Genomic DNA, 22,566 nt, shown 5'->3' on the forward strand with positions numbered 1-22,566 from the left:
ACGTGATCGGCCCCGATTTCCGATCACGTGATTGGATCGGGACAACTCTAAAATTTAGTATGAAGTTGCTTTAATTATGTGGCAAATGATAATAAACAGAAGAAAGATGGGTACGTCAATGAAAAATAGATATGTTGTTCAAATTGTTGGACTGCATGCATTTAATTTAGAATATTTTTGTCAGGCATAAGTTAAAGCTTGTAATATCTTACCAAGGCGAGTCCGTTTCGTTCAACTGTCCGACGTGCTTTCTCTTCAAATGCTCGTGCATTACCAAAGTGCTCCCGTGATAAGCAAGGTCGGCTTTTCAAACCTTGCAAGTCATCTTTTTATTCGCCGTATGGAGGCTAAAAGGCTCCCAGACTTTTGTGTTGTTACGCGCAGCTGCTGTACAGGACGCCGTCATTTTGTTTTACTCGCCACCGCTAGGCAGAGAAGCTATTGTGCATGCTCGACTCTCGGCAGAGATTGTATTGAAGTGAGATGCCACACTCCATTGGAAAAACACGTCTAGCGGGAATTGTCGACAATGGAATTCATTTTTCGACAATTTTCATTATCGATTTTTGTCGACAACGTCGACGAATCGTTGCAGCCCCTAATCCCCTTCCTCCATGCGATGTCGCACAGGCGTGTCAACCAAGACAGCCCTAAGACATCCAGAGACTTGAGGTACTCGGGGTGAATCTCATCCACCCCTCAGTGACCTCGGCTTGGGTGTTGGATGAGCACGCCCCAGAGTCCACACTCTCTGCTTCCTCAGTGGAAGGCATTAGTGCTGGGTGGTAGGGCTGTTCGATTAATCGATTTTAAATCGTAATCGCGATTATGTAATTAGAACGATGTTAAAACGTGAAAATCGTAAAATCGATTTTTCAAAAAAAAAAAATTTTTTTTTTTTTTTTTTTTTTTTTAAACCTTGTCTGCACACGTATTAATGATTGATACCATATTAATGATTGATGGAAATTCCTCTCAATACCTGCAACAAGTGCCCCATGGGAGAGGCTCTTTAGTGTAGGAGGGGGCGTTGTAACCATGGTGATAAACTAACATGCCACCGCTAGACCGGCTCGTGTTCCTTGCAAAAAACTTGCAAATGTGAATATCAAATGTAATGACTGACATTCCACACCTCTACCTCCTTCATGGGTTGATTATTATTTAGCATGCAAAGACCCAGTTTAGTTTAATTATAAAATGTCTTGTTTTATTTAATTGGAAATATAACTTACTGTATGTTTGCAAGTGCTGATTTGCTGATTTTCTTTTTCAGAGATAAAACTTTATATTTTATTATATTTTTTAAAACTTTTTTTCAACTTATTATTTTACAGAGTTTTGCACTTTATTCATTCATTTTTGGTTTAATAAGAGCAAAGTTTGCACTTAAAGCCCAATGGGGCAAATGTTCAATAAAAAAAACAGCATATTTGAAATCATTTCTTTGCCTTTTGTCAATTCACAAAATAATCGTAATCGAAAATCGGATTTTGAGAGAAAAAAAATCGAGATTTTATTTTTGGGCAAAACAGCCCTACTGGGTGGTATACCGGTTCATACCGAATACCGGTGTTTATTTTTCTTATGAGATGAATTTTTCATATACCGTAATACCGGTGAGTATGTACAGTAGCGTACACAACGTTGGGAACGTAGCGCCGCTGGACACTGTTGGTGAGGGGACTGTTTAGCAGCAGTGATGCACCGATTGTTCAGTAAATCGATATAAACGATATTGTCTCGTACCATATCGCGTTTGAAAATATATCGATATATATTAAAATCTCTATATATCGCCCAGCCCTAATTCAGGCTTTAGTGGCGTTGCTCCTTTTCTTTCTCCGCCTTAGCGGCAGCTAACTTTGGCAACTCAATAAACTCCTTCGTGTGAAAAACTTTCAAATGTCCTATCAGCTTTGTTGCGTTGAAATTCTTTTTTAACATTCCTCCTCGGGGTATCTGCTTTGGACATAACTTGCAAACTGCAAATTTGTTGTCCTTTTCGGACGTTGCAAAACCCCCATACCGGCGAGCCTAGCGACTGAGGTGTGGGAACGCAGCGCTGGCGGCGGTTTGTTGTTGTAAACGTCATCTGATCAGCCCACTTTGAACCATTATTTTCCGATAGGGCCATTATCGGGGCGATACCGATCGGTACATCTCTACTTTCAAGGCGCTGGGTTCCAGAGCCCTAGCTATGTGTGGAAGTGAGCCCGACTATCTCTAGGCGGTATCTCTCAACCCCACGCACAAGTCCCCCCCACACACACACTGTCCCTACTGAGAGGGTTTCTCAGCATTTCCACCCTTTTATTTTCAGACATGGTGGATAACGATCATCTAGGGCTGTTCGATTTTGCCCAAAAATAAAATCTCGATTTTTTTTTTTTTTTCTCAAAATCCGATTTTCGATTACGATTACGATTATTTTGTGAATTGACAAAAGGCAAAGAAATGATTTCAAATATGCTGTTTTTTTGTTGAACATTTGCCCCATTGGGCTTTAAGTGCAAACTTTGCTCTTATTATCGATTTTTTTTTTTTAAACCGATTTTACGATTTTCACGTTTTAACATCGTTCTAATTACATAATCGCGATTACGATTTAAAATCGATTAATCGAACAGCCCTACAATCATCATCATGGGACAAACGACACCACACCGTCTGTGTTTTATGCCGAGACTCGTAGTGGTGGGTATTGGGAAGGACCTTACGATACGCATCACGATACTTGAGCCACGATACGATACAATATTGCGATATCCCGATTATGCAATATATCCCGATATATTGCGATATTCTACATAGTTCACTGAAAAATTTAGAAATGCAGTACACATCTTAAAATCCAAGTTGTATAAATGTATATCAGATGATAGTGATCATTCATTGGACAGACTGAGTCAAAACAATGTAATTCAAACTTTCCATTTTAATATGCAACATATTTGCATGAAAAAACACAATAAAAAGTGCAGTGTGCATTATTCTTAGATATAAAATACTCAAAATAAAATGCAGTGTCTCACCCACACTGAAATTGAAATCACAAAAATACAGTACAAATATTGATACGGCAATATATCGCGATACATACATTGAATTAGGGCTGGGCGATTTTGGACAAAAATAAAATCCAGATTTTTTTTCTCAGAAAACCCGATTTTCGATTTCGATTTTTTTTGGTAAAACTACAAAAGACAATGGAATAAATTGTTTGAAATATTTTATCTTAAAAATTTCCCTATTGGGAATGAAGTGCAATTGAAAGATACTGTAAATCATCCTTGAGTTTACTAAAGTGACAACATTTACAATTTTCTTGACCAAACAAAGATGACTAGACGAGCTCAGTCTGTAATGCAGCTGCAAAAAAGGAAAATCGATTTTCTGATTTTCCTTTTTTTAACATCGATTGTGATTAATAAATCCGATTTAGATTTAAAATCAATTAATCGCACAGCCCTACATTGAATATCGATATCGTATCGGGAGACTATGTATCGCAATATATTGCCGTATCAATATTTTTGCCCACCCCTAGAGACTCGTCACCAGAAAGCTGCGTCAGGGCTGGAGTGTTAATTATGATATGGATCAATAAATCTTGAGGTTTCATGCTCATAATTTTTTACAAATAGCCGCATTGAAAGAAGTTAATTTCATTCGCTGTAGACGCACAGTTGTCCAGGTCACGGAGGTCCTTGAAGGCAAGGCTCCTCACATGTTCTGTCAAACGGCCAGTGGTGTAAAGTAACGAAGTACAAGTACTTCGTTATTGTACTTAAGATTTTTGAGAATTTGTACTTTTATTGATACTTTCTTTTTTCTGTACTTTTACTTTTACTTCGTTACATTTTCAAGGAAAAAATCGTACTTTTAATCCGCTATATTTAAAATTGGACACGTCGTTACTCGCTACAAATTAAAGTCTTACATTAAATGAAAATGTAGGCTATTGCCGTGAGAACAGCACAGCGGGGGCTGATTTATGGTTCCGCGTTACACCGGCGTAGAGCTACGGCGTAGGGTACGCGGCGACGCAGACCCTACGCCGTAGGGGTGCGTTGATTTAACGCTGAGGGTGGACCTGTCAGCGGGGCCAATGGGGTACAGCAGCAGAAAATAATTTTGTGCTTTTTACTTTTGTACTTAAGTACATTTTACACCATGTACTTTTGGTACTTGATTATATTTAATTTGAGGTACTTTTATACTTTTACTTGAGTAATGTTCTTAATGGGTACTTTTTACTTTTCTTTAGTAATTTTCAAGCAGAAAATTTTTACTTTTACTTAAGTACAATATTTTTGTACTTTTTCCACCTCTGCAAACGGCACATGTGGATCCTGACGTTTCCCTCCTCTCCTCCAGGTACCAGTCCAGCCAGGAGCATCCAGAGGTTCAGCAAGTGACGCCCCAGCACTCCGTGGACCAGTACTCTGTCGGCTCTGCAGAAGAGTTCCCCGACCAGCAGGACCCAGAAACTTGCCAGGAGGCGTTTTACCAAAGCTGCCCCGGTGCCGCCAGTCCCTACCACGAGCACCAGCAGCAGGAACATCTGCAGCAGCAGCAGCTTCTGCAGCAGCAGCAGGATCTGCAGCAGCAGCAGCTCCAGAAGCAGCAGCAGCAGCTTCAGAAGGAGCAGCAGCAGGATCTGCAGCAGCAGCATCTGCAGCAACTCCAGAAGCAGCAGCAGCATCTGCACCAGCAGCAGCAGCAGCAGCAGGAGCAACTCCAGAAGCAGCAGCACCAGCTTCAGAAGGAGCAGCAGCAGCATCTGCAGCAGCAGCATCTGCAGCAGCAGCACCTGCAGCAGCAGCAGCAGTATCTGCAGCAGCAGTATCTCCAGCAGCATCTGCAGCAGCAGTATCTCCAGCAGCACATTCAGCAGCAGCAACAGCTGCAGCAGCAGCAACATCTGCGGCAGCATCTTCAGCAGCAGCATCAACTCCGGCAGCATCTGCAGCAGCAGGAGCAGCTTCAGCAGCAGGAGCATCTGCAGCAGCAGCAGGAACATCTTCGGCAGCATCTTCAGCAGCAGTATCTCCAGCAGCATCTTCAGCAGCAGCAACAGCTTCAGCAGCATCTCCGGCAGCAGCAGCATCTGCGGCAGGAGCAGCATCTCCGGCAGGAGCAGCATCTCCGGCAGGAGCAGCATCTGCGGCAGGAGCAGCATCTGCGGCAGCAGCAACAAGAACATCTCCGGCAGCAGCAACAAGAACAACTTCGGCAGCAGGAAGGTCTTCGGCAGCAAGAACAACTTCGGCAGCAGGAAGGTCTTCGGCAGCAGGAACATCTGCGGCAGCAGCAACAGGAACATCTTCAGCTGCAGCAGCAGCTGCAAGAGCTTCAGGATCATCAGGAGCATCAAGATCTTAAGGAGGATCATGATCTCCAGGAGCAACATGAGCTCCAGGATCTCCAGGATCTCCAGGATCTTCAGCAGCATCCCGCGGCAGCCCTGCACTCCCCTCAGCCGGGGCAGGAGTCACACGATCAGCTCCAGTTCCCGCCTCCTGACCCCTCTCAGGGTAAATGACAGGGTTTCCTCAGGTATCTCTGAGCGACATCTGCTGGTTTTTCAGAAATTGATTAATTGTCATTTTTAGTTCACACATGCTTCACAGAAAGATTTCCAAACCAGTTGTTGTGGCTCTGTAGAATATTTCAAAGTCTCCATCTCCATCAAACAAGCACCTAGCCACCTTGTCTTGTTATGGGCCTGTCAGTAGTAGCAAGCCAATATTGCTATCCAGCAAAATGTTACATAAGCCTTTCACTAGCCCAAAAGAAGAAACTCCTCCCGCAGAGCCGGAGGTGTACGCCAAGAACCCCCCTTAAAAAATAATGCCAGAAAAAAACAGAAAAAACACATTTTACAACTTGTTTTTTAGCTAGCTTGCTCGCAAAATGCTAGCAAAATGCTAGCTTGCTAGCAAATTTTGTGACTTAGAGTCACAAAAAGCTTTGCAGTGGGTGTATGGCATAACCCCGGTCTGATATGGAAGAAGAAAAATCTTAAAAAAATAAAACAGAGAAAAAACGAGAAGAAAAACCGTTTGCGCGGGTTTTTCTTTTCTAGTTATTATTATTAGTGCCACGGCTGCAGCAAGAGGCACTCCTCCTCCAAAGCTATGCAATATCAAGAAGGAGGAATTCGCCAGAGGCACTAATGTTATCCTGCGGGTTTATTATTATTCATTTTCCGGACAGATTTCGGTTCGCTACTCCTCCTACAGCTTTGAGAAACCGCGAAAAGTAAAAACGTAGAAACGTGCGCCTTAAGCGGGAATCGTGTGCTATGACTTTTATAAGCGATTAGCGTGCACGTTTTTGCGCAATATGCACAAACGTGCGCTTTTAGCGCCATCCGGAATGCATTGGGAGAACTTTGGGGCCTCACCACTCGCACACCGTTACTCGAAAAATTCTGAACCGATTTAGAAAGTTGTAGGCCCTGAATTTAACTACAGTCCTGTGGATTTTCAGAGCGATGGCACAAATAGTTTTTGCACGAAGTGCAAAAACATTTCCAAATTTCCAAACTAATGGGGAACTCATTTCCCCATGTATTTCTATGGCGCCATTCAAAGCGGATGGGAGAAAAAAGACGAAATTCACCTTTTTTCTCAGTCACGTATCTTTCTCATACTTGCACGTAGAACTGTCATTCAAACTTCAAAACGGAGGACAACGTCTCTTCTCTCTCCAAACCTGAAACAGTTTTTTCCTAAAATGGACACTTTTCAAGATATGAGCGCTCAAGCGACGACTGGAAATCACTTTTTTGTCAAATCTAGAGTGAAGTTCTAATTGTTTAGAGTGAGCGAAACATTGAAAAAATTACCATAATTTTTATTTGTAACTCGAGCTCACGGCCGAACCGTAAAAGCTGGACAAATAATTTTTGGTCAAAATGTAGACATAGGTGTTGGGATTCATATAATGTGACTTTGACAGGCGTGGTATGCACAAAATTTAAACGGGAGGGCTAACAGCCACGCAAATTCCTGCATCTGTCTCCATTGACTGCAATGTAAAAAAAAGTTTTCTTCAAAAAGCTCTCACTTTGTTTTCGAACTGCCGTTACTAACACATTTTAAGGAATATCTGAATAAAAATAAGATTGACAGAATCTGGTGGATTCTCTGTCTCTCACGATGTTTTCGTTTTTCTGCTAAGAGCTACGGTTTGATCACAAAGTGGAGTGATTTGAGGCTTGTCACAACCGAAAATCTAGCTTCTAGCTTCCCGTTAGCGGTTCCGTTAGCAATCCCGTTAGCGGTCCCGTTAGCGGTCCCGTTAGCGGTCCCGTTAGCGGTCCCGTTAGCGGTTCTGTTAGCGGTCCCGTTAGCGGTTCCGTTAGCGGTTCTGTTAGCGGTCCCGTTAGCGGTTCTGTTAGCGGTCCCGTTAGCGGTCCCGTTAGCGGTTCTGTTAGCGGTCCCGTTAGCGGTCCCGTTAGCGGTTCTGTTAGCGGTCTCGTTAGCGGTTCTGTTAGCGGTTCTGTTAGCGGTCCCGTTAGCGGTTCAGTTAGCGATCCCGTTAGCGGTCCCGTTAGCGGTTCTGTTAGCGGTCCCGTTAGCGGTCCCGTTAGCAGTCCCGCTAGCGATCCCGCTAGCGGTCCCGTTAGCGGTTCTGTTATCGGCCCCGTTAGTGTTACCGTTAGCGGCCCCGTTAGCGGCCCCGTTAGCGTCCCGTTAGCGGTTCCGTTAGCGGTCCCGTTAGCAATCCCGTCAGCAGTTCTTTTAGCGGTCCCGTTAGCGTTACGGTTAGCTATCCCGTTAGCAGTTCCATTAGCGGTCCCGTTAGCGGTCCCGTTAGCGGTCCCGTTAGCGGTCCCGTTAGCGGTCCCGTTAGCGGTTCTGTTAGCAGTCCCGTTAGCGGTCCCGTTAGCAATCCCGCTAGCGATCCCGCTAGCAGTCCCGTTAGCGGTTCTGTTATCGGTCCCGTTAGTGTTACCGGACAAACGGGTGGAGCCGCGTCGAGCCGAGCCGGGCTGAAGCGAGACTAGTGGAAAAGTGGCAATAGAGAGTCATGGGTGGTGTCATTGGACTCTGTATTGAGTCCTTGACGTTCATTGGTGCAAATTAGCCCCGCCCCTTCTTCTGATTGGCCGATATGTGAGTCCTTCACCTTTTATTGCTTGCAAAATGCAATAATGTACACAAATGTGCAGCACCCCGGCATGGCACTCTCGAAATTTCTGCGAGGAAATTGTCTAGTTATTATTATTATTATTATTATTATTATTATTATTATTATTATTATCAATATTATTGTTATTATTATTATTATTATCATCATCAGTCCGTTAATGCTGCCCAAACCGCAGCTTGCACCCAGGCATGGCATACGTCAATACGTGCGTCTTCATCGTGGCCTCAATGGGCGTAACTTTTCTCAGTCAAAAGTGTTACCGTGGCAACGCTAGCGGCTAGCTGGTGGAAAATTCAGCTGCTTTTTGCTCGGCCATAGCTTATCGTAAAGACATCGTTCAAACGTTCAAAGACTTTGGTGGACTGGGACTACAGGACGGTACAATCTCCATTGTGCAAATAATTACAGCTTTTGAGATATTGAACTCCGAATTAAAATATAATGTCAAGTTTAGATTTTGGACGCTTGTTGCTAGGCAACAGGTTATCGTAGAGACATCGTTCAAACGTTCAAAGACTCGCCGCGCTGTGGACGACAACATGTTAAAATCTCATGAAGCTGCGGTTTACAAACATGTAAGGTGGAAATGGCCCCATTCATTCCTATGGGGCTTGTTACCATGGTGACAAAAAACCTGTTCATTCCTATTGACGAGTAAAGGAATGAATGCAGAACCAGAACCACCCGGAACACAACCAAAACCCCCGCGAAGCCATTATTAATAGACCACTGGCATTTATCCGGATAACGATAAAAATGACGATTAAAAAAAATACCAATTCAACTCATATATATATATATATATATATATATATATATATACAGGTATCACCTGAACCCATTTTGCTGGACAAATTATTGCCCATAAACAATATAATTGTCAACATTATTGAGCCATTTACAATAATATAATGATAATTGGCCGTTATTAACCACTCCAAACACAAACAAACCCACCTTTAACCGTTAAAGAACCCTCCCAAACACAAACAAACCCACCTTTAACCGTTAATAAACCCTCCCAAACACAAACAAACCCACCTTTAACCGTTAATAAACCCTCCCAAACACAAACAAACCCACCTTTAACCGTTAATAAACCCTCCCAAACACAAACAAACCCACCTTTAACCGTTAATAAACCCTCCCAAACACAAACAAACCCACCTTTAACCGTTAAAGAACCCTCCCAAACACAAACAAACCCACCTTTAACCGTTAATAAACCCTCCCAAACACAAACAAACCCACCTTTAACCGTTAAAGAACCCTCCCAAACACAAACAAACCCACCTTTAACCGTTAAAGAACCCTCCCAAACACAAACAAACCCACCTTTAACCGTTAAAGAACCCTCCCAAACACAAACAAACCCACCTTTAACCGTTAATAAACCCTCCCAAACACAAACAAACCCACCTTTAACCGTTAAAGAACCCTCCCAAACACAAACAAACCCACCTTTAACCGTTATTAACCCTCCCAAACACAAACAAACCCACCTTTAACCGTTAATAAACCCTCCCAAACACAAACAAACCCACCTTTAACCGTTAATAAACCCTCCCAAACACAAACAAACCCACCTTTAACCGTTAAAGAACCCTCCCAAACACAAACAAACCCACCTTTAACCGTTAAAGAACCCTCCCAAACACAAACAAACCCACCTTTAACCGTTAAAGAACCCTCCCAAACACAAACAAACCCACCTTTAACCGTTAAAGAACCCTCCCAAACACAAACAAACCCACCTTTAACCGTTAATAAACCCTCCCAAACACAAACAAACCCACCTTTAACCGTTAAAGAACCCTCCCAAACACAAACAAACCCACCTTTAACCGTTAAAGAACCCTCCCAAACACAAACAAACCCACCTTTAACCGTTAAAGAACCCTCCCAAACACAAACAAACCCACCTTTAACCGTTAATGAACCCTCCCAAACACAAACAGACCCACCTTTAACCGTTAATAAACACAAACAAACCCACCTTTAACCGTTAAAGAACCCTCCCAAACACAAACAAACCCACCTTTAACCGTTAAAGAACCCTCCCAAACACGAGAGGGGGCAGGTGGGCAGTAGGGCATGCACATATCCACATGTTCTGAAATGTTTCAGTGTTCTGTGCCCCGGTGCTCCCCTGTAAAGCGGGTTCACCTCTCCGTCTCTCTGTCCTGCTTGTGCCACCAGTGAAGAAGAAGAAGAAGAGGGGCCGGCCTCCCCTGCGGCAGGCGGAGGACGGCGAGACGCCGGAGGACGACGAGGCCGACGCCGCCAAGAAAGCCAAGAGAACGCTGAACCGCTTCAACGGCATGTCTGCGGAGGAAGTGATGAGCCGCACGCTGCCGGACGTGCTGACCTACGACCTGGACATCCTCATCGTGAGTGCTGCTTCTGCTTCAGTTTCAGTTTCTACTTCTGTTTCTGTTTCTGCTTCTGTTTCTGCTTCAGTTTCAGTTTCTGCTTCTGTTTCCGTTTCTGCTTCCGTTTCTGCTTCCGTTTCTGCTTCTGCTTCTGTTTCTGCTTCTGCTTCTGCTTGTACTTCTGTTTCTGCTTCTGTTTCTGTTTCTGCTTCTGCTTCTGCTTGTACTTCTGCTTCTGCTTCTGTTTCTGTTTCTGCTTCTGCTTCTGCTTGTACTTCTGTTTCTGCTTCTGTTTCTGTTTCTGCTTCTGCTTCTGTTTCTGCTTCTGCTTCTGTTTCTGCTTCTGTTTCTGCTTCTGCTTGTACTTCTGTTTCTGCTTCTGTTTCTGTTTCTGCTTCTGTTTCTGCTTCTGCTTCTGTTTCTGCTTCTGTTTCTGCTTCTGCTTGTACTTCTGTTTCTGCTTCTGCTTCTGTTTCTGCTTCTGTTTCTGCTTCTGCTTCTGTTTCTGCTTCTGTTTCTGCTTCTGCTTCTGTTTCTGCTTCTGCTTCTGTTTCTGTTTCTGCTTCTGCTTCTGCTTCTGTTTCTGCTTCTGTTTCCGTTTCTGTTTCCGCTTCTGTTTCCGCTTCTGTTTCCGCTTCTGTTTCCGCTTCTGTTTCCGTTTCTGTTTCCGCTTCTGTTTCCGCTTCTGTTTCCGCTTCTGTTTCCGCTTCTGTTTCCGCTTCTGTTTCCGTTTCTGTTTCCGCTTCTGTTTCCGCTTCTGTTTCCGCTTCTGTTTCCGCTTCTGTTTCCGCTTCTGTTTCCGCTTCTGTTTCTGTTTCTGCTTCTGTTTCTTTTTCCGTTTCCGTTTCTGCTTCTGTTTCTGTTTCTGCTTCCGCTTCTTCTGCTTCTTTTTCCGTTTCCGTTTCTGCTTCTGCTTCTGTTTCTGTTTCTGTTTCTGCTTCTGCTTCTTCTGCTTCTTTTTCCGTTTCCGTTTCTGCTTCTGCTTCTGTTTCTGCTTCTTCTGCTTCTTTTTCCGTTTCTGCTTCTTTTTCCGTTTCTGCTTCTGTTTCTGCTTCTTTTTCTGTTTCTGCTTCTGCTTCTGCTTTTGTTTCTGCTTCTTTTTCTGCTTCTGTTTCTGCTTCCGTTTCTGCTTCCGTTTCTGCTTCCGTTTCTGCTTCCGTTTCTGCTTCCGTTTCTGCTTCTTTTTCTGCTTCCGCTTCTGTTTCTGTTTCCGTTTCTGTTTCCGCTTCTGCTTCTGTTTCTGCTTCCGCTTCCGCTTCTGTTTCCGCTTCTGCTTCTGTTTCTGCTTCTGTTTCTGCTTCTGTTTCTGCTTCTGTTTCTGTTTCTGCTCCTGCTTCTTTTTCTGTTTCCGCTTCTTTTTCCGCTTCTGCTTCCGTTTCTGCTTCCGTTTCCGTTTCTGCTTCCGTTTCTGCTTCCGTTTCTGCTTCCGTTTCTGCTTCCGTTTCTGCTTCCGTTTCTGCTTCTGCTTCTGTTTCTGTTTCTGTTTCTGCTTCTGCTTCTGTTTCCGCTTCTGTTTCTGCTTCTGCTTCTGTTTCCGCTTCTTTTTCCGCTTCTGCTTCCGTTTCTGCTTCCGTTTCCGTTTCTGCTTCCGTTTCTGCTTCCGTTTCTGCTTCCGTTTCTGCTTCCGTTTCTGCTTCCGTTTCTGCTTCCGTTTCTGCTTCTGCTTCTGTTTCTGTTTCTGTTTCTGCTTCTGCTTCTGTTTCCGCTTCTGCTTCTGCTTCTGCTTCTGTTTCTGCTTCTGTTTCTGCTTCTGCTTCTGTTTCTTCTGCTTCTGTTTCCGTTTCTGTTTCCGCTTCTGTTTCCGCTTCTGTTTCCGCTTCTGTTTCCGCTTCTGTTTCCGTTTCTGTTTCCGCTTCTGTTTCCGCTTCTGCTTCCGCTTCTGTTTCCGTTTCTGTTTCCGCTTCTGCTTCTGTTTCTGCTTCCGCTTCCGTTTCCGTTTCCGCTTCTGTTTCTGCTTCTGTTTCTTTCTCTGCTTCTGCTTGTACTTCTGTTTCCGCTTCTGCTTCTGTTTCTGCTTCTGTTTCTGCTTCTGTTTCTGCTTCTGTTTCTGTTTCTGCTCCTGCTTCTTTTTCTGTTTCCGCTTCTTTTTCCGCTTCTGCTTCCGTTTCTGCTTCCGTTTCCGTTTCTGCTTCCGTTTCTGCTTCCGTTTCTGCTTCCGTTTCTGCTTCTGTTTCCGCTTCTGTTTCCGCTTCCGCTTCTGTTTCTGCTTTTGCTTCCGCTTCTGTTTCCGCTTCCGCTTCCGTTTCTGCTTCCGTTTCTGCTTTTGTTTCTACTTCTGCTTCTGTTTCCGCTTCCGTTTCTGCTTTTGTGTCTGCTTCTTTTTCCGCTTCTGTTTCTGCTTCCGTTTCTGCTTCCGTTTCTGCTTCTGTTTCTGTTTCTGCTTCTGTTTCTGTTTCTGCTTCTGTTTCTTTTTCCGTTTCTGTTTCTGCTTCTGCTTGTACTTCTGTTTCTGTTTCTGTTTCTGCTTCTGTTTCTGCTTCTGTTTCTGCTTCTGTTTCTGCTTCTGTTTCTGCTTCTGTTTCTGCTTCTGCTTCTGCTTCTGTTTCTGCTTCTGCTTCTGCTTCTGCTTCTGCTTCTGCTTCTGCTTCTGTTTCTGCTTCTGTTTCTGCTTCTGCTTGTACTTCTGTTTCTGCTTCTGTTTCTGCTTCTCTTTCTGCTTCTGTTTCTGCTTCTGTTTCCGTTTCTGCTTCCGTTTCTGCTTCTGTTTCTGTTTCCGCTTCTGTTTCTGCTTCTCTTTCTTCTTCTGTTTCTGCTTCTGTTTCTGCTTCTGTTTCTGCTTCTGTTTCTGCTTCTGTTTCTGCTTCTGCTTCTGCTTCTGTTTCTGCTTCTGCTTCTGCTTCTGCTTCTGTTTCTGCTTCTCTTTCTTCTTCTGTTTCTGCTTCTGTTTCTGCTTCTGTTTCTGCTTCTGTTTCTGCTTCCGTTTCTGCTTCCGTTTCTGCTTCTGTTTCTTCCGTTTCCGCTTCTGTCCTGGTGTGTTTCCATGGTAACGCCTCCATATTTCCTCCTCAGATCGGAATCAACCCAGGACTTCTGTCGGCCTTCAAAGGACACCATTACCCCAACCCAGGAAACCATTTCTGTACGTCCACGTCTACTTTATTATTCATTTATTTATTATTGATCCCCATCAGTCCTCACTGCAGTGAAGACTATTCTTCCTGGTCCAACATTAACACATAAAACAATAAAATACAATCCTCACAAATAAAACACAACTAAATCTAAACAAAACTGATCTGAAATGTGATGGAATTCAACCCTTAAATAGTTTAAACCAGCCAGAACCAAAAAACCAAAAATATTCCATTTTACACACTCAGAATTACAGAATAAACCAAGAATTTCAGAATAAAGCAACTAACTAAAACTGACTTCCTTGCTAAGTTCTGATTTTCTTAATTTATTTTTGAATCTAGCTTTATTGTTTATCATGGTTAAATGTGGTGGAAGCTTATTCCATGTGTTTACATGGGAAGTTTAATTCCTCTTTAATTCAGTATTAAAATTAAATCTGATTTTAAAATGAGTAAAAATTCCCATGTAAATATGGAGGATTTTTTGTGCCAAAATTAAATAAATAAATACATCATTAATTAATTGAAATGGGAATTAAATATATAATTAATTCATTAAATGTGTCATTAATTAATTAAAGTTAGAATTAAATGTCATAAAATAATTAAAAAAGTGAATCATGAAATTTACATTTCATGATTCACACGCAGCAACACGAAATCCTTAATTAAATGTGTCATTAATTAATTAAATGCTGAAATAATAAATATATTTTTTTACTTAAAATGAATTGTATTTTAATTAATTAATGACATATTTAATTCTAATTTTAATTAATGAATGATATATTTCATTCCCATTTTTATTAATTAATGATGTATTTATTTATTTAATTTTGGCACAAAAAATCCTCCATACGTAAACACCTAATTCTGAATGAAAATGGCCATTCTGAATTAAACTTAATTCTGAAGTAAGTGGCTGGTTTATACCGATTTAAAATCTGAATAGAATAATTTCAGATCATGTTTACACTCATTCCTCTTTAAATTAATCCCGGTCTTTCTTTCTGCTCGTTCCCTCCCCGTCTGTCTCCATCTTATATTCCGCTGGGCTGGTTTTCCTAACAAAGTTTAACAAAGTTTCAAGATGTAGCAGCAGTAAACGCTGGTCAAGAGCAGAGAACATTTACCGTATTTTCTGGACTATAAGCCGCTACTTTTTTCATAGGTTTTCAACCGTGCAGCTTATACAAAGGTTCTATTCTGTGGATTTTTCTTCCACCACTAGGGGGAGTGCTAACCGGAATTAGAATCAAAACTAAGACAAAATAAATGCAAAGAAGAATACGCTACTTCTTCTTTAGCAGATAGAAGTAGAAGCAGATTTCAAACAGATGAATAGATAAATAAATAGCGGTTATTTTCTCTTGGTTCTGTCCCGTTTTAATCAGCAAAGTTGCTGCCGTGTTAAAAGACGCTTTTAGGAAAGATCTATTTAGGTACAAACATGTACATCATTTACAATGTCAATGTCAATTTTATTTATATAGCACATTTAGAAAACGACGAAGTCGACTAAAGTGCTGTACAGTATACAATAACATGAAACAATACCACAAGAAAATACAGTACAAAATGTAGAAACAATAAAATCACTAACAGGCTAGAACTAGTGATGCACCGATTGTTCGGTAACCGAAATTGTTCGGCTGAAAATGGCAAAAAAACACTTTCGGTGTTCGGTGGAATAAGTGGGAAAAAAACCGAACAATTAATAACGGCGTTGTAAAATAAGGAAATAGACTGGCCGCTCCGTCCCGTAACGGTTGCACCACAAACATAAATCGTTGGCCAACCAAAAACTAACCCCATAAGAATTTTACCAACATTCACCAGGAGGTGGAACCAAAACAACATAATGCTGGAAATTAAAACATGTTCAGTTTTTTATGTTCAATAAATATTTTCTACCTTGTAGAAAATCTTTTTCTTTGAAAAGCCTAAATCAAATGTATTTGATTTATGCAATGGTGAAAAAATTGGCAAGATAAATGAAAAACTGCTGAAGAACCATGTTCGGTATTCGGCCAAGTGTTTATTATTATTTTCGGTTTCGGTTTCGGCCACAAATTTTCATTTCGGTGCATCACTAGCTAGAATGATCAATAAAATAGTAATAAAAGATAGAAAGTAGAAAATATGCGGCAAAGAACAGACTCATAGAGTGCATAATAACTTCTCACAAAATGTAGGCAACTATTTATCGTTTACGGTTCAAAATCCTTCTGTACAGTAAATATCTAATCTAACAACAGAAGTATCTGCGGCTAAATATCTTTTTTTTTTTTTAAATAGAGCGGATGCGGCTTATAGTCCAGAAAATACGGTACTATTTCCATGTAAACTCGATGGAAAATAGTTTAATTCGGAATTATTTAATTTGGAATAATTAATTCCGAATTAAAAATCATCATCATATTCATGATCGCGGAATTATTCTATTCGGATTTAAAATCGGAATAAACCAGCCACTTACTTCAGAATTAAGTTTAATTCGGAATGGCCATTTTCATTGGGAATTAGGTGTTTACGTGGTAATTTTTACTCATTTTAAACCGGATTTAATTTCAATTCTGAATTAAACTGAATTAAACTTCCCACGTAAACGCCCTGCATGTCTGATTCCAGGGAAGTGTCTGTTCCTGTCCGGCCTGACGGACCAGCAGCTCAACTACGCCCACGACCAGAGCCTGCCGGAGAAGTACGGCATCGGCTTCACCAACATGGTGGAGAGGACGACGCCCGGCAGCAAGGAGCTCTCCAGGTGAGACCCGTCCGGGAGCAGTGACACCGTCCGGGAGACGCTGCGCCGTCCGGGAGACGCTGCGCCGTCCGGGAGACGCTGCGCCGTCCGGGAGACGCTGCGCCGTCCGGGAGACGCGGCTCCGTCCGGGAGACGCGGCGCCGTCCGGGAGACGCGGCTCCGTCCGGGAGACGCGGCTCCGTCCGGGAGACGCGGCGCCGTCCGGGAGACGCGGCGCCGTCCGGGAGACGCGGCGCCGTCCGGGAGACGCGGCGCCGTCCGGGAGACGCTGCGCCGTCCGGGAGACGCGGCTCCGTCCGGGAGACGCGGCGCCGTCCGGGAGACGCGGCTCCGTCCGGGAGACGCGGCTCCGTCCGGGAGACGCGGCTCCGTCCGGGAGACGCGGCGCCGTCCGGGAGACGCGGCGCCGTCCGGGAGACGCGGCGCCGTCCGGGAGACGCGGCGCCGTCCGGGAGACGCGGCGCCGTCCGGGAGACGCGGCGCCGTCCGGGAGACGCTGCGCCGTCCGGGAGACGCTGCGCCGTCCGGGAGACGCGGCGCCGTCCGGGAGACGCGGCTCCGTCCGGGAGACGCGGCGCCGTCCGGGAGACGCGGCTCCGTCCGGGAGACGCGGCTCCGTCCGGGAGACGCTGCGCCGTCCGGGAGACGCTGCGCCGTCCGGGAGACGCAGCGCCGTCCGGGAGACGCAGCGCCGTCCGGGAGACGCTGCCCACTCCAGGGCCGGGGATCCAATCAAATGTCAAGATTCCATTCTTAAGATTCAGAATCAATTATCAAGATTTGATTTGATTCCGATATTGATTTGGGTTAAGGCCCTGACACACCAAGCCGGTTTTCGGCTGTCAGGCCGTCCATGAGCGTCGGTGCGTCTGTCGTTAGCCCGTCGGGAGCTTTTCAGCCGATTCAACATGTCGAATTGGCGTCGGGACGTCGGTCAAACAGCTCACTCTGTGATTGGCTGTTCCCAGAATTTCCCAGAATGCTTTTCGTCGTCATTTGCGGACTGAATCAAAAAAAAAACATGGCGGACATTTCTTATTTTTTAGTGAATAAAATCAATATTTTAAGTTAGCTTCTGCATAAAAATGCGTTTTGGTTACATTTCTAGCGAGAAATATATATTTTATTTTCATAATATTCACTCAGTGAATGTACATAATCTTAAACTCACATAATCTACATAAACTCGCTTGTCTTTTTCAAACCGCGCCAGAATAAAGGCTGATTTATGGTTCCGCGTTACACCAACACCTACGCCGTAGGTTATGCGGGAACGCGCGCCGTCCCCTACGCCGTCCCCTACGCCGTCCCCTACGCCGTCCCCTACGCCGTCCCCTACGCCGTCCCCTACGCCGTCCCCTACGCCGTCCCCTACGCCGTCCCCTACGCCGTCCCCTACGCCGTCCCCTACGCCGTCCCCTACGCCGTCCCCTACGCCGTACCCTACGCCGTCCCCTACGCCGTCCCCTACGCCGTCCCCTACGCCGTCCCCTACGCCGTCCCCTACGCCGTCCCCTACGCCGTCCCCTACGCCGTCCCCTACGCCGTAGGCTCTGCGACGATTTAACATGGAACCATAAATCAGCTCCGGAGCCGGCAGGCAGAAAATCCCGAAATTTTCGGAGCAAATTTCTTAACAGGCGTAGCTACAACTGTTAGATTTCATCTATTAAACCAACATTTATCTTCCTAAATGATTTATTTCAGCCAGCGGTAATTCTCCAGAGTTTTGTTTGTCTGTTTTGTCTGCTGGTCTGGAGGGGAATTACCTCTCACGCATGCGCAGAACGTACGTGCTAGTTCGCCGTCGGGTGTCGTATTTGCGGTGTGTCTAGTGAGCCCGACACAGCAGTCGGCCGACAGCGGGCGACGTCGGGTTGGTGTGTCAGGGCCTTTAGTGTTATTAAAACAGTTGCATGAATGATATGACTGTAGTTCTGCAACATATTAATACTAGTATTATATTGAGATTCAACAGCAAGTATTGCAGCTAATGATGCTGTAAGGACCAATCAGCTCCCAGAATGCTGATAGAACTGAAACAGAAACATCGTGGGTCAGAATTACCAAACACATCCAGGGAGGAAACAGAGACGCAGGAAATCTGTTTTAGTTTTTCCCATTTATGAGAATTTGGTTTTTAACATTTATGCAAAAGTAACCCCAAGACAGTATATAAAGTAATGAAATATAGACAATTTATGCAATTATAACTGAAAACTTTAATGTTTTCATACCTTTAAACATATTTAAAGGCAAAAACATGGCACCAGTTATTCTGGTGTCCAACAAAACATTCCTTTTTTGGGCAAAAGCAAAAAAATACCAAAAGTTGTAATGAGGAAAAAAATGTAAAAAAAGAAAATGTAAAATAAAAAAAAAAAATCTTGACATCTAGACATATGAATCGATTTTTAGGGATTAATATGAGAATCGATTTAGAATCGGAAAAAGAATCGGAAAAAAAAAGATTTTTCCGATTTAGAATCAATTTTCCGATTCTAAATTGATTCTCATATTTATTCCTAAAAATCGATTCATATGTCCAAAGATCGTTTTTTATTTATTTTATTTATTTATTTATCTTTCTCATCATTACAATACAACTTTTGGTCTTTTTTGTTTTTGCCCAAAAAAGGAATATTTTGTTGGACACCAGAATAACTGGTGCCAGGTTTTTGCCTTTTAAATATGTTTAAAGGTATGAAAACATTAAAGTTTTCAGTTATAATTGCATAAATTGTCTATATTTCATTACTTTATATACTGTCTTGGGATTACATTTGATTCTATCGATTCTGAATCTTAAGAATCGGAATCGAATCGATTCTTGACATTTGAACGGATCCCCAGCCCTGCCATTCTCGTGTTTTCAGTTTAACTGAAGTTTGATCCCGGTTCTGTCTGTTCCGTCCAGTAAGGAGATCCGAGACGGAGGACGCCAGCTGCTGGAGAAGCTGCAGAAATACAAACCGCTGATAGCAGCTTTTAACGGCAAAGGTGAGTCAAACCAGAACCTCTGAGTCTCCCAGAGAAACAACTAGGAACTAAAACCAGAACCTCTGAGTTTCCCAGAGAAACAACTAGGAACTAAAACCAGAACCTCTGAGTCTCCCAGAGGAACAACTAGGAACTAAAACCAGAACCTCTGAGTCTCCCAGAGGAACAACTAGGAACTAAAACCAGAACCTCTGAGTCTCCCAGAGGAACAACTAGGAACTAAAACCAGAACCTCTGAGTCTCCCAGAGGAACAACTAGGAACTAAAACCAGAACCTCTGAGTCTCCCAGAGGAACAACTAGGAACTAAAACCAGAACCTCTGAGTCTCCCAGAGGAACAACTAGGAACTAAAACCAGAACCTCTGAGTCTCCCAGAGGAACAACTAGGAACTAAAACCAGAACCTCTGAGTCTCCCAGAGGAACAACTAGGAACTAAAACCAGAACCTCTGAGTCTCCCAGAGGAACAACTAGGAACTAAAACCAGAACCTCTGAGTCTCCCAGAGAAACAACTAGGAACTAAAACCAGAACCTCTGAGTCTCCCAGAGAAACAACTAGGAACTAAAACCAGAACCTCTGAGTCTCCTCTGGAGCTCAGTGGGGGGAACCAAAGCCCAGAGGAACGACTAGGAACCTTTTTATTTCACAAGAATGAAACCAGACAGTAAAAACATGTTGGTAAAACTACGTTCTTCCGTGATCACAACTTGTAGATCCTCCTTCACCAGGAACTAGATGTTTCTTCCAGCAGGAACCATCTACTGAGAGTTCCTGCTGAAGGAACCATCCTCCTCCAGCAGGAACTAGATGGTTCCTCCAGCAGGAACCCTCAGTAGACGGTTCCTCCAGCAGGAACTAGATGTTTCCTCCAGCAGGAACTAGCTGTTTCCTCCAGCAGGAACCCTCAGTAGATGGTTCCTCCAGCAGGAACTAGATGTTTCCTCCAGCAGGAACCCTCAGTAGATGTTTCCTCCAGCAGGAACCCTCAGTAGATGGTTCCTCCAGCAGGAACCCTCAGTAGATGGTTCCTCCAGCAGGAACTAGATGTTTCCTCCAGCAGGAACTAGCTGTTTCCTCCAGCAGGAACCCTCAGTAGATGGTTCCTCCAGCAGGAACTAGATGTTTCCTCCAGCAGGAACTAGATGTTTCCTCCAGCAGGAACCCTCAGTAGATGTTTCCTCCAGCAGGAACTAGATGTTTCCTCCAGCAGGAACCCTCAGTAGACGGTTCCTCCAGCAGGAACCCTCAGTAGACGGTTCCTCCAGCAGGAACCAGCAGCGATCAGTTCCTGCTGCAGGTTTGTTCCTCTGGGGTTGGTTCGTCTCCTACGGTAAAAGAATAAAAGAGCGTTCTAACTTTTACACAACTGTATCTGAAGGAGAACCGGTTCTGGTTCGGGTTCTGACTAGGGTTGTCACGATACCAAATTTCTGTTTCGATACCGATACCAATATGTATTTCGATACTTTTCGATACTTTTCGATACTTTTTGTAAAAAGGTGGAACTCTCTCAATGTCAATATTTTCCTTTATTTTAAAGCAGACTTTGGGAACAATAACAACAATAAATAAAATAAATAATTGGCATGGGATATTAAAATGTTCAAACCTTTAGAACAGTGTGAACAAGTAAAATAAAGCAATGCCATTCAAATTAAAGTCACGATGTTAAATAAAATACTGTAGCAGCAAAAACTCCTGCTTCTGAGTGGGTGGTGTCACCCTCTCTGAGCCAGGAGCACTAGTCTTCTGTAATTGGGGGAGGGAGGTACAGTATTTTAATTAAGATGGTCATTTTAATTTAAATTCCATTGCTTTATTTTACTTGTTCTCATTGTTCAAAAGGTTTGTGTTTTGAAACTATAGGCCACATGAAACATTAAATGGGCATAACTAGAAAAATAAATTGAGGATCATTCTATCATCTACAGGACTGTCTCAGAAAATTAGAATATTGTGATTTTCTGTAATGCAATTACAAAAACAAAAATGTCATACATACTGGATTCATTACAAATCAACTGAAATATTGCAAGCCTTTTATTATTTTAATATTGCTGATCATGGTTTACAGCTTAAGAAAACTCAAATATCCTATCTCAAAAAATTAGAATATTCTGGGAATCTTAATCTTAAACTGTAAACCATAATCAACAATATTAAAATAATAAAAGGCTTGCAATATTTCAGTTGATTTGTAATGAATCCAGAATGTATGACATTTTTGTTTTTTTTAATTGCATTACAGAAAATAAAGAACTTTATCACAATATTCTAATTTTCTGAGACAGTCCTCTAGGATAGGATTAGATATTGTAGGCTAGTGGAATGTTTTACAAAAGTGTGTTTTAATATATAATATTAATTAATATAATTCATTGCCTTAATGGTTTATAATATATATGAAACATTAAATAATATTAAAATATAAAAAATATATTAAAGTTATATTCTAGTGTGTGGAATTTATTTAAATATTTTAAGAATGTAATTTTTTTTTTTTTTAATATTTTAAAAATTGCATTTATTAACCATGGACATGTTTTAACTCTGTGTATGTAGGCTGTAGGTTTACTACGGGCTGGGAGAGTCTGTACTTCTTTAATTGACATGACAGTGCAGTGAACTGGTGAACAAAGTTATCAGCTGTCGTTCTTGACTGAAGTCGTGGAACAAGTCCGCGTGGTTGTCCTTTAAACGTTTGGACAAGTTTGAAGTGTTGCCTCCTTTTGCGAGACACGCGTTGTAGCAGCGCTTGCACTGCATCTGGTTCAGTGGCTCGCCCTTATCGCTCGGTTTGAACCCGAAATATTTCCACACCATACTTGGGGCCCCCATTTTGTCCAAAAGTACGGGCTTTTCTGCAGCTGCCATCTCTTTTTATTTCAATTTTATTTCAACCCGCTCTGTCTGTCTAATAACACGCGACTCGTTTCTCTCTCCTCCTCCGCATGCGAGTGGGAGGGGGAGGCGGCTCTGCTTCTGCAACTACGTCACACTCGCGGACCTACCCGTGCTTAAAGAGACAGGCTCCAATTTAACAATTCGTTTGCATAGAAAAAATATATAAAAGTACCGTTTGTTTTTAAATGCTGGTATAGTACCGTTTTCAAAACTCTAGTACCGCGGTACTATACTGGTACCGGTATACCGTGCAACCCTAGTTCTGACTCGTCTCTTTGGTT

The 22,566-nt window shown here is 43.0% G+C and overlaps 1 protein-coding gene across 4 annotated transcripts in view; it reads left to right on the forward strand.

The window, feature by feature from the left end:
- The window catches only part of tdg.2 (thymine DNA glycosylase, tandem duplicate 2), a 43,018-nt gene that overhangs the window by 6,979 nt on the left and 13,473 nt on the right, over positions 1–22,566 (forward strand). For 3 of the 4 annotated variants that reach the window (XM_061720743.1, XM_061720742.1, XM_061720741.1), the window contains exons 2-6: positions 4,381–5,540; positions 10,366–10,556; positions 13,548–13,617; positions 16,244–16,379; positions 19,297–19,379. In XM_061720743.1, the coding sequence (XP_061576727.1) occupies positions 4,381–5,540; positions 10,366–10,556; positions 13,548–13,617; positions 16,244–16,379; positions 19,297–19,379 (1,640 nt within the window). Of the gene's footprint in view, positions 1–4,380; positions 5,563–10,365; positions 10,557–13,547; positions 13,618–16,243; positions 16,380–19,296; positions 19,380–22,566 lie in introns of those variants that run through there. The other variant, XM_061720745.1, reaches the window with a different exon arrangement.

This window comes from Cololabis saira, chromosome 5 (assembly GCF_033807715.1).
Source record: "Cololabis saira isolate AMF1-May2022 chromosome 5, fColSai1.1, whole genome shotgun sequence".
In the NCBI taxonomy this organism is placed as follows: Eukaryota; Metazoa; Chordata; class Actinopteri; order Beloniformes; family Belonidae; genus Cololabis; species Cololabis saira.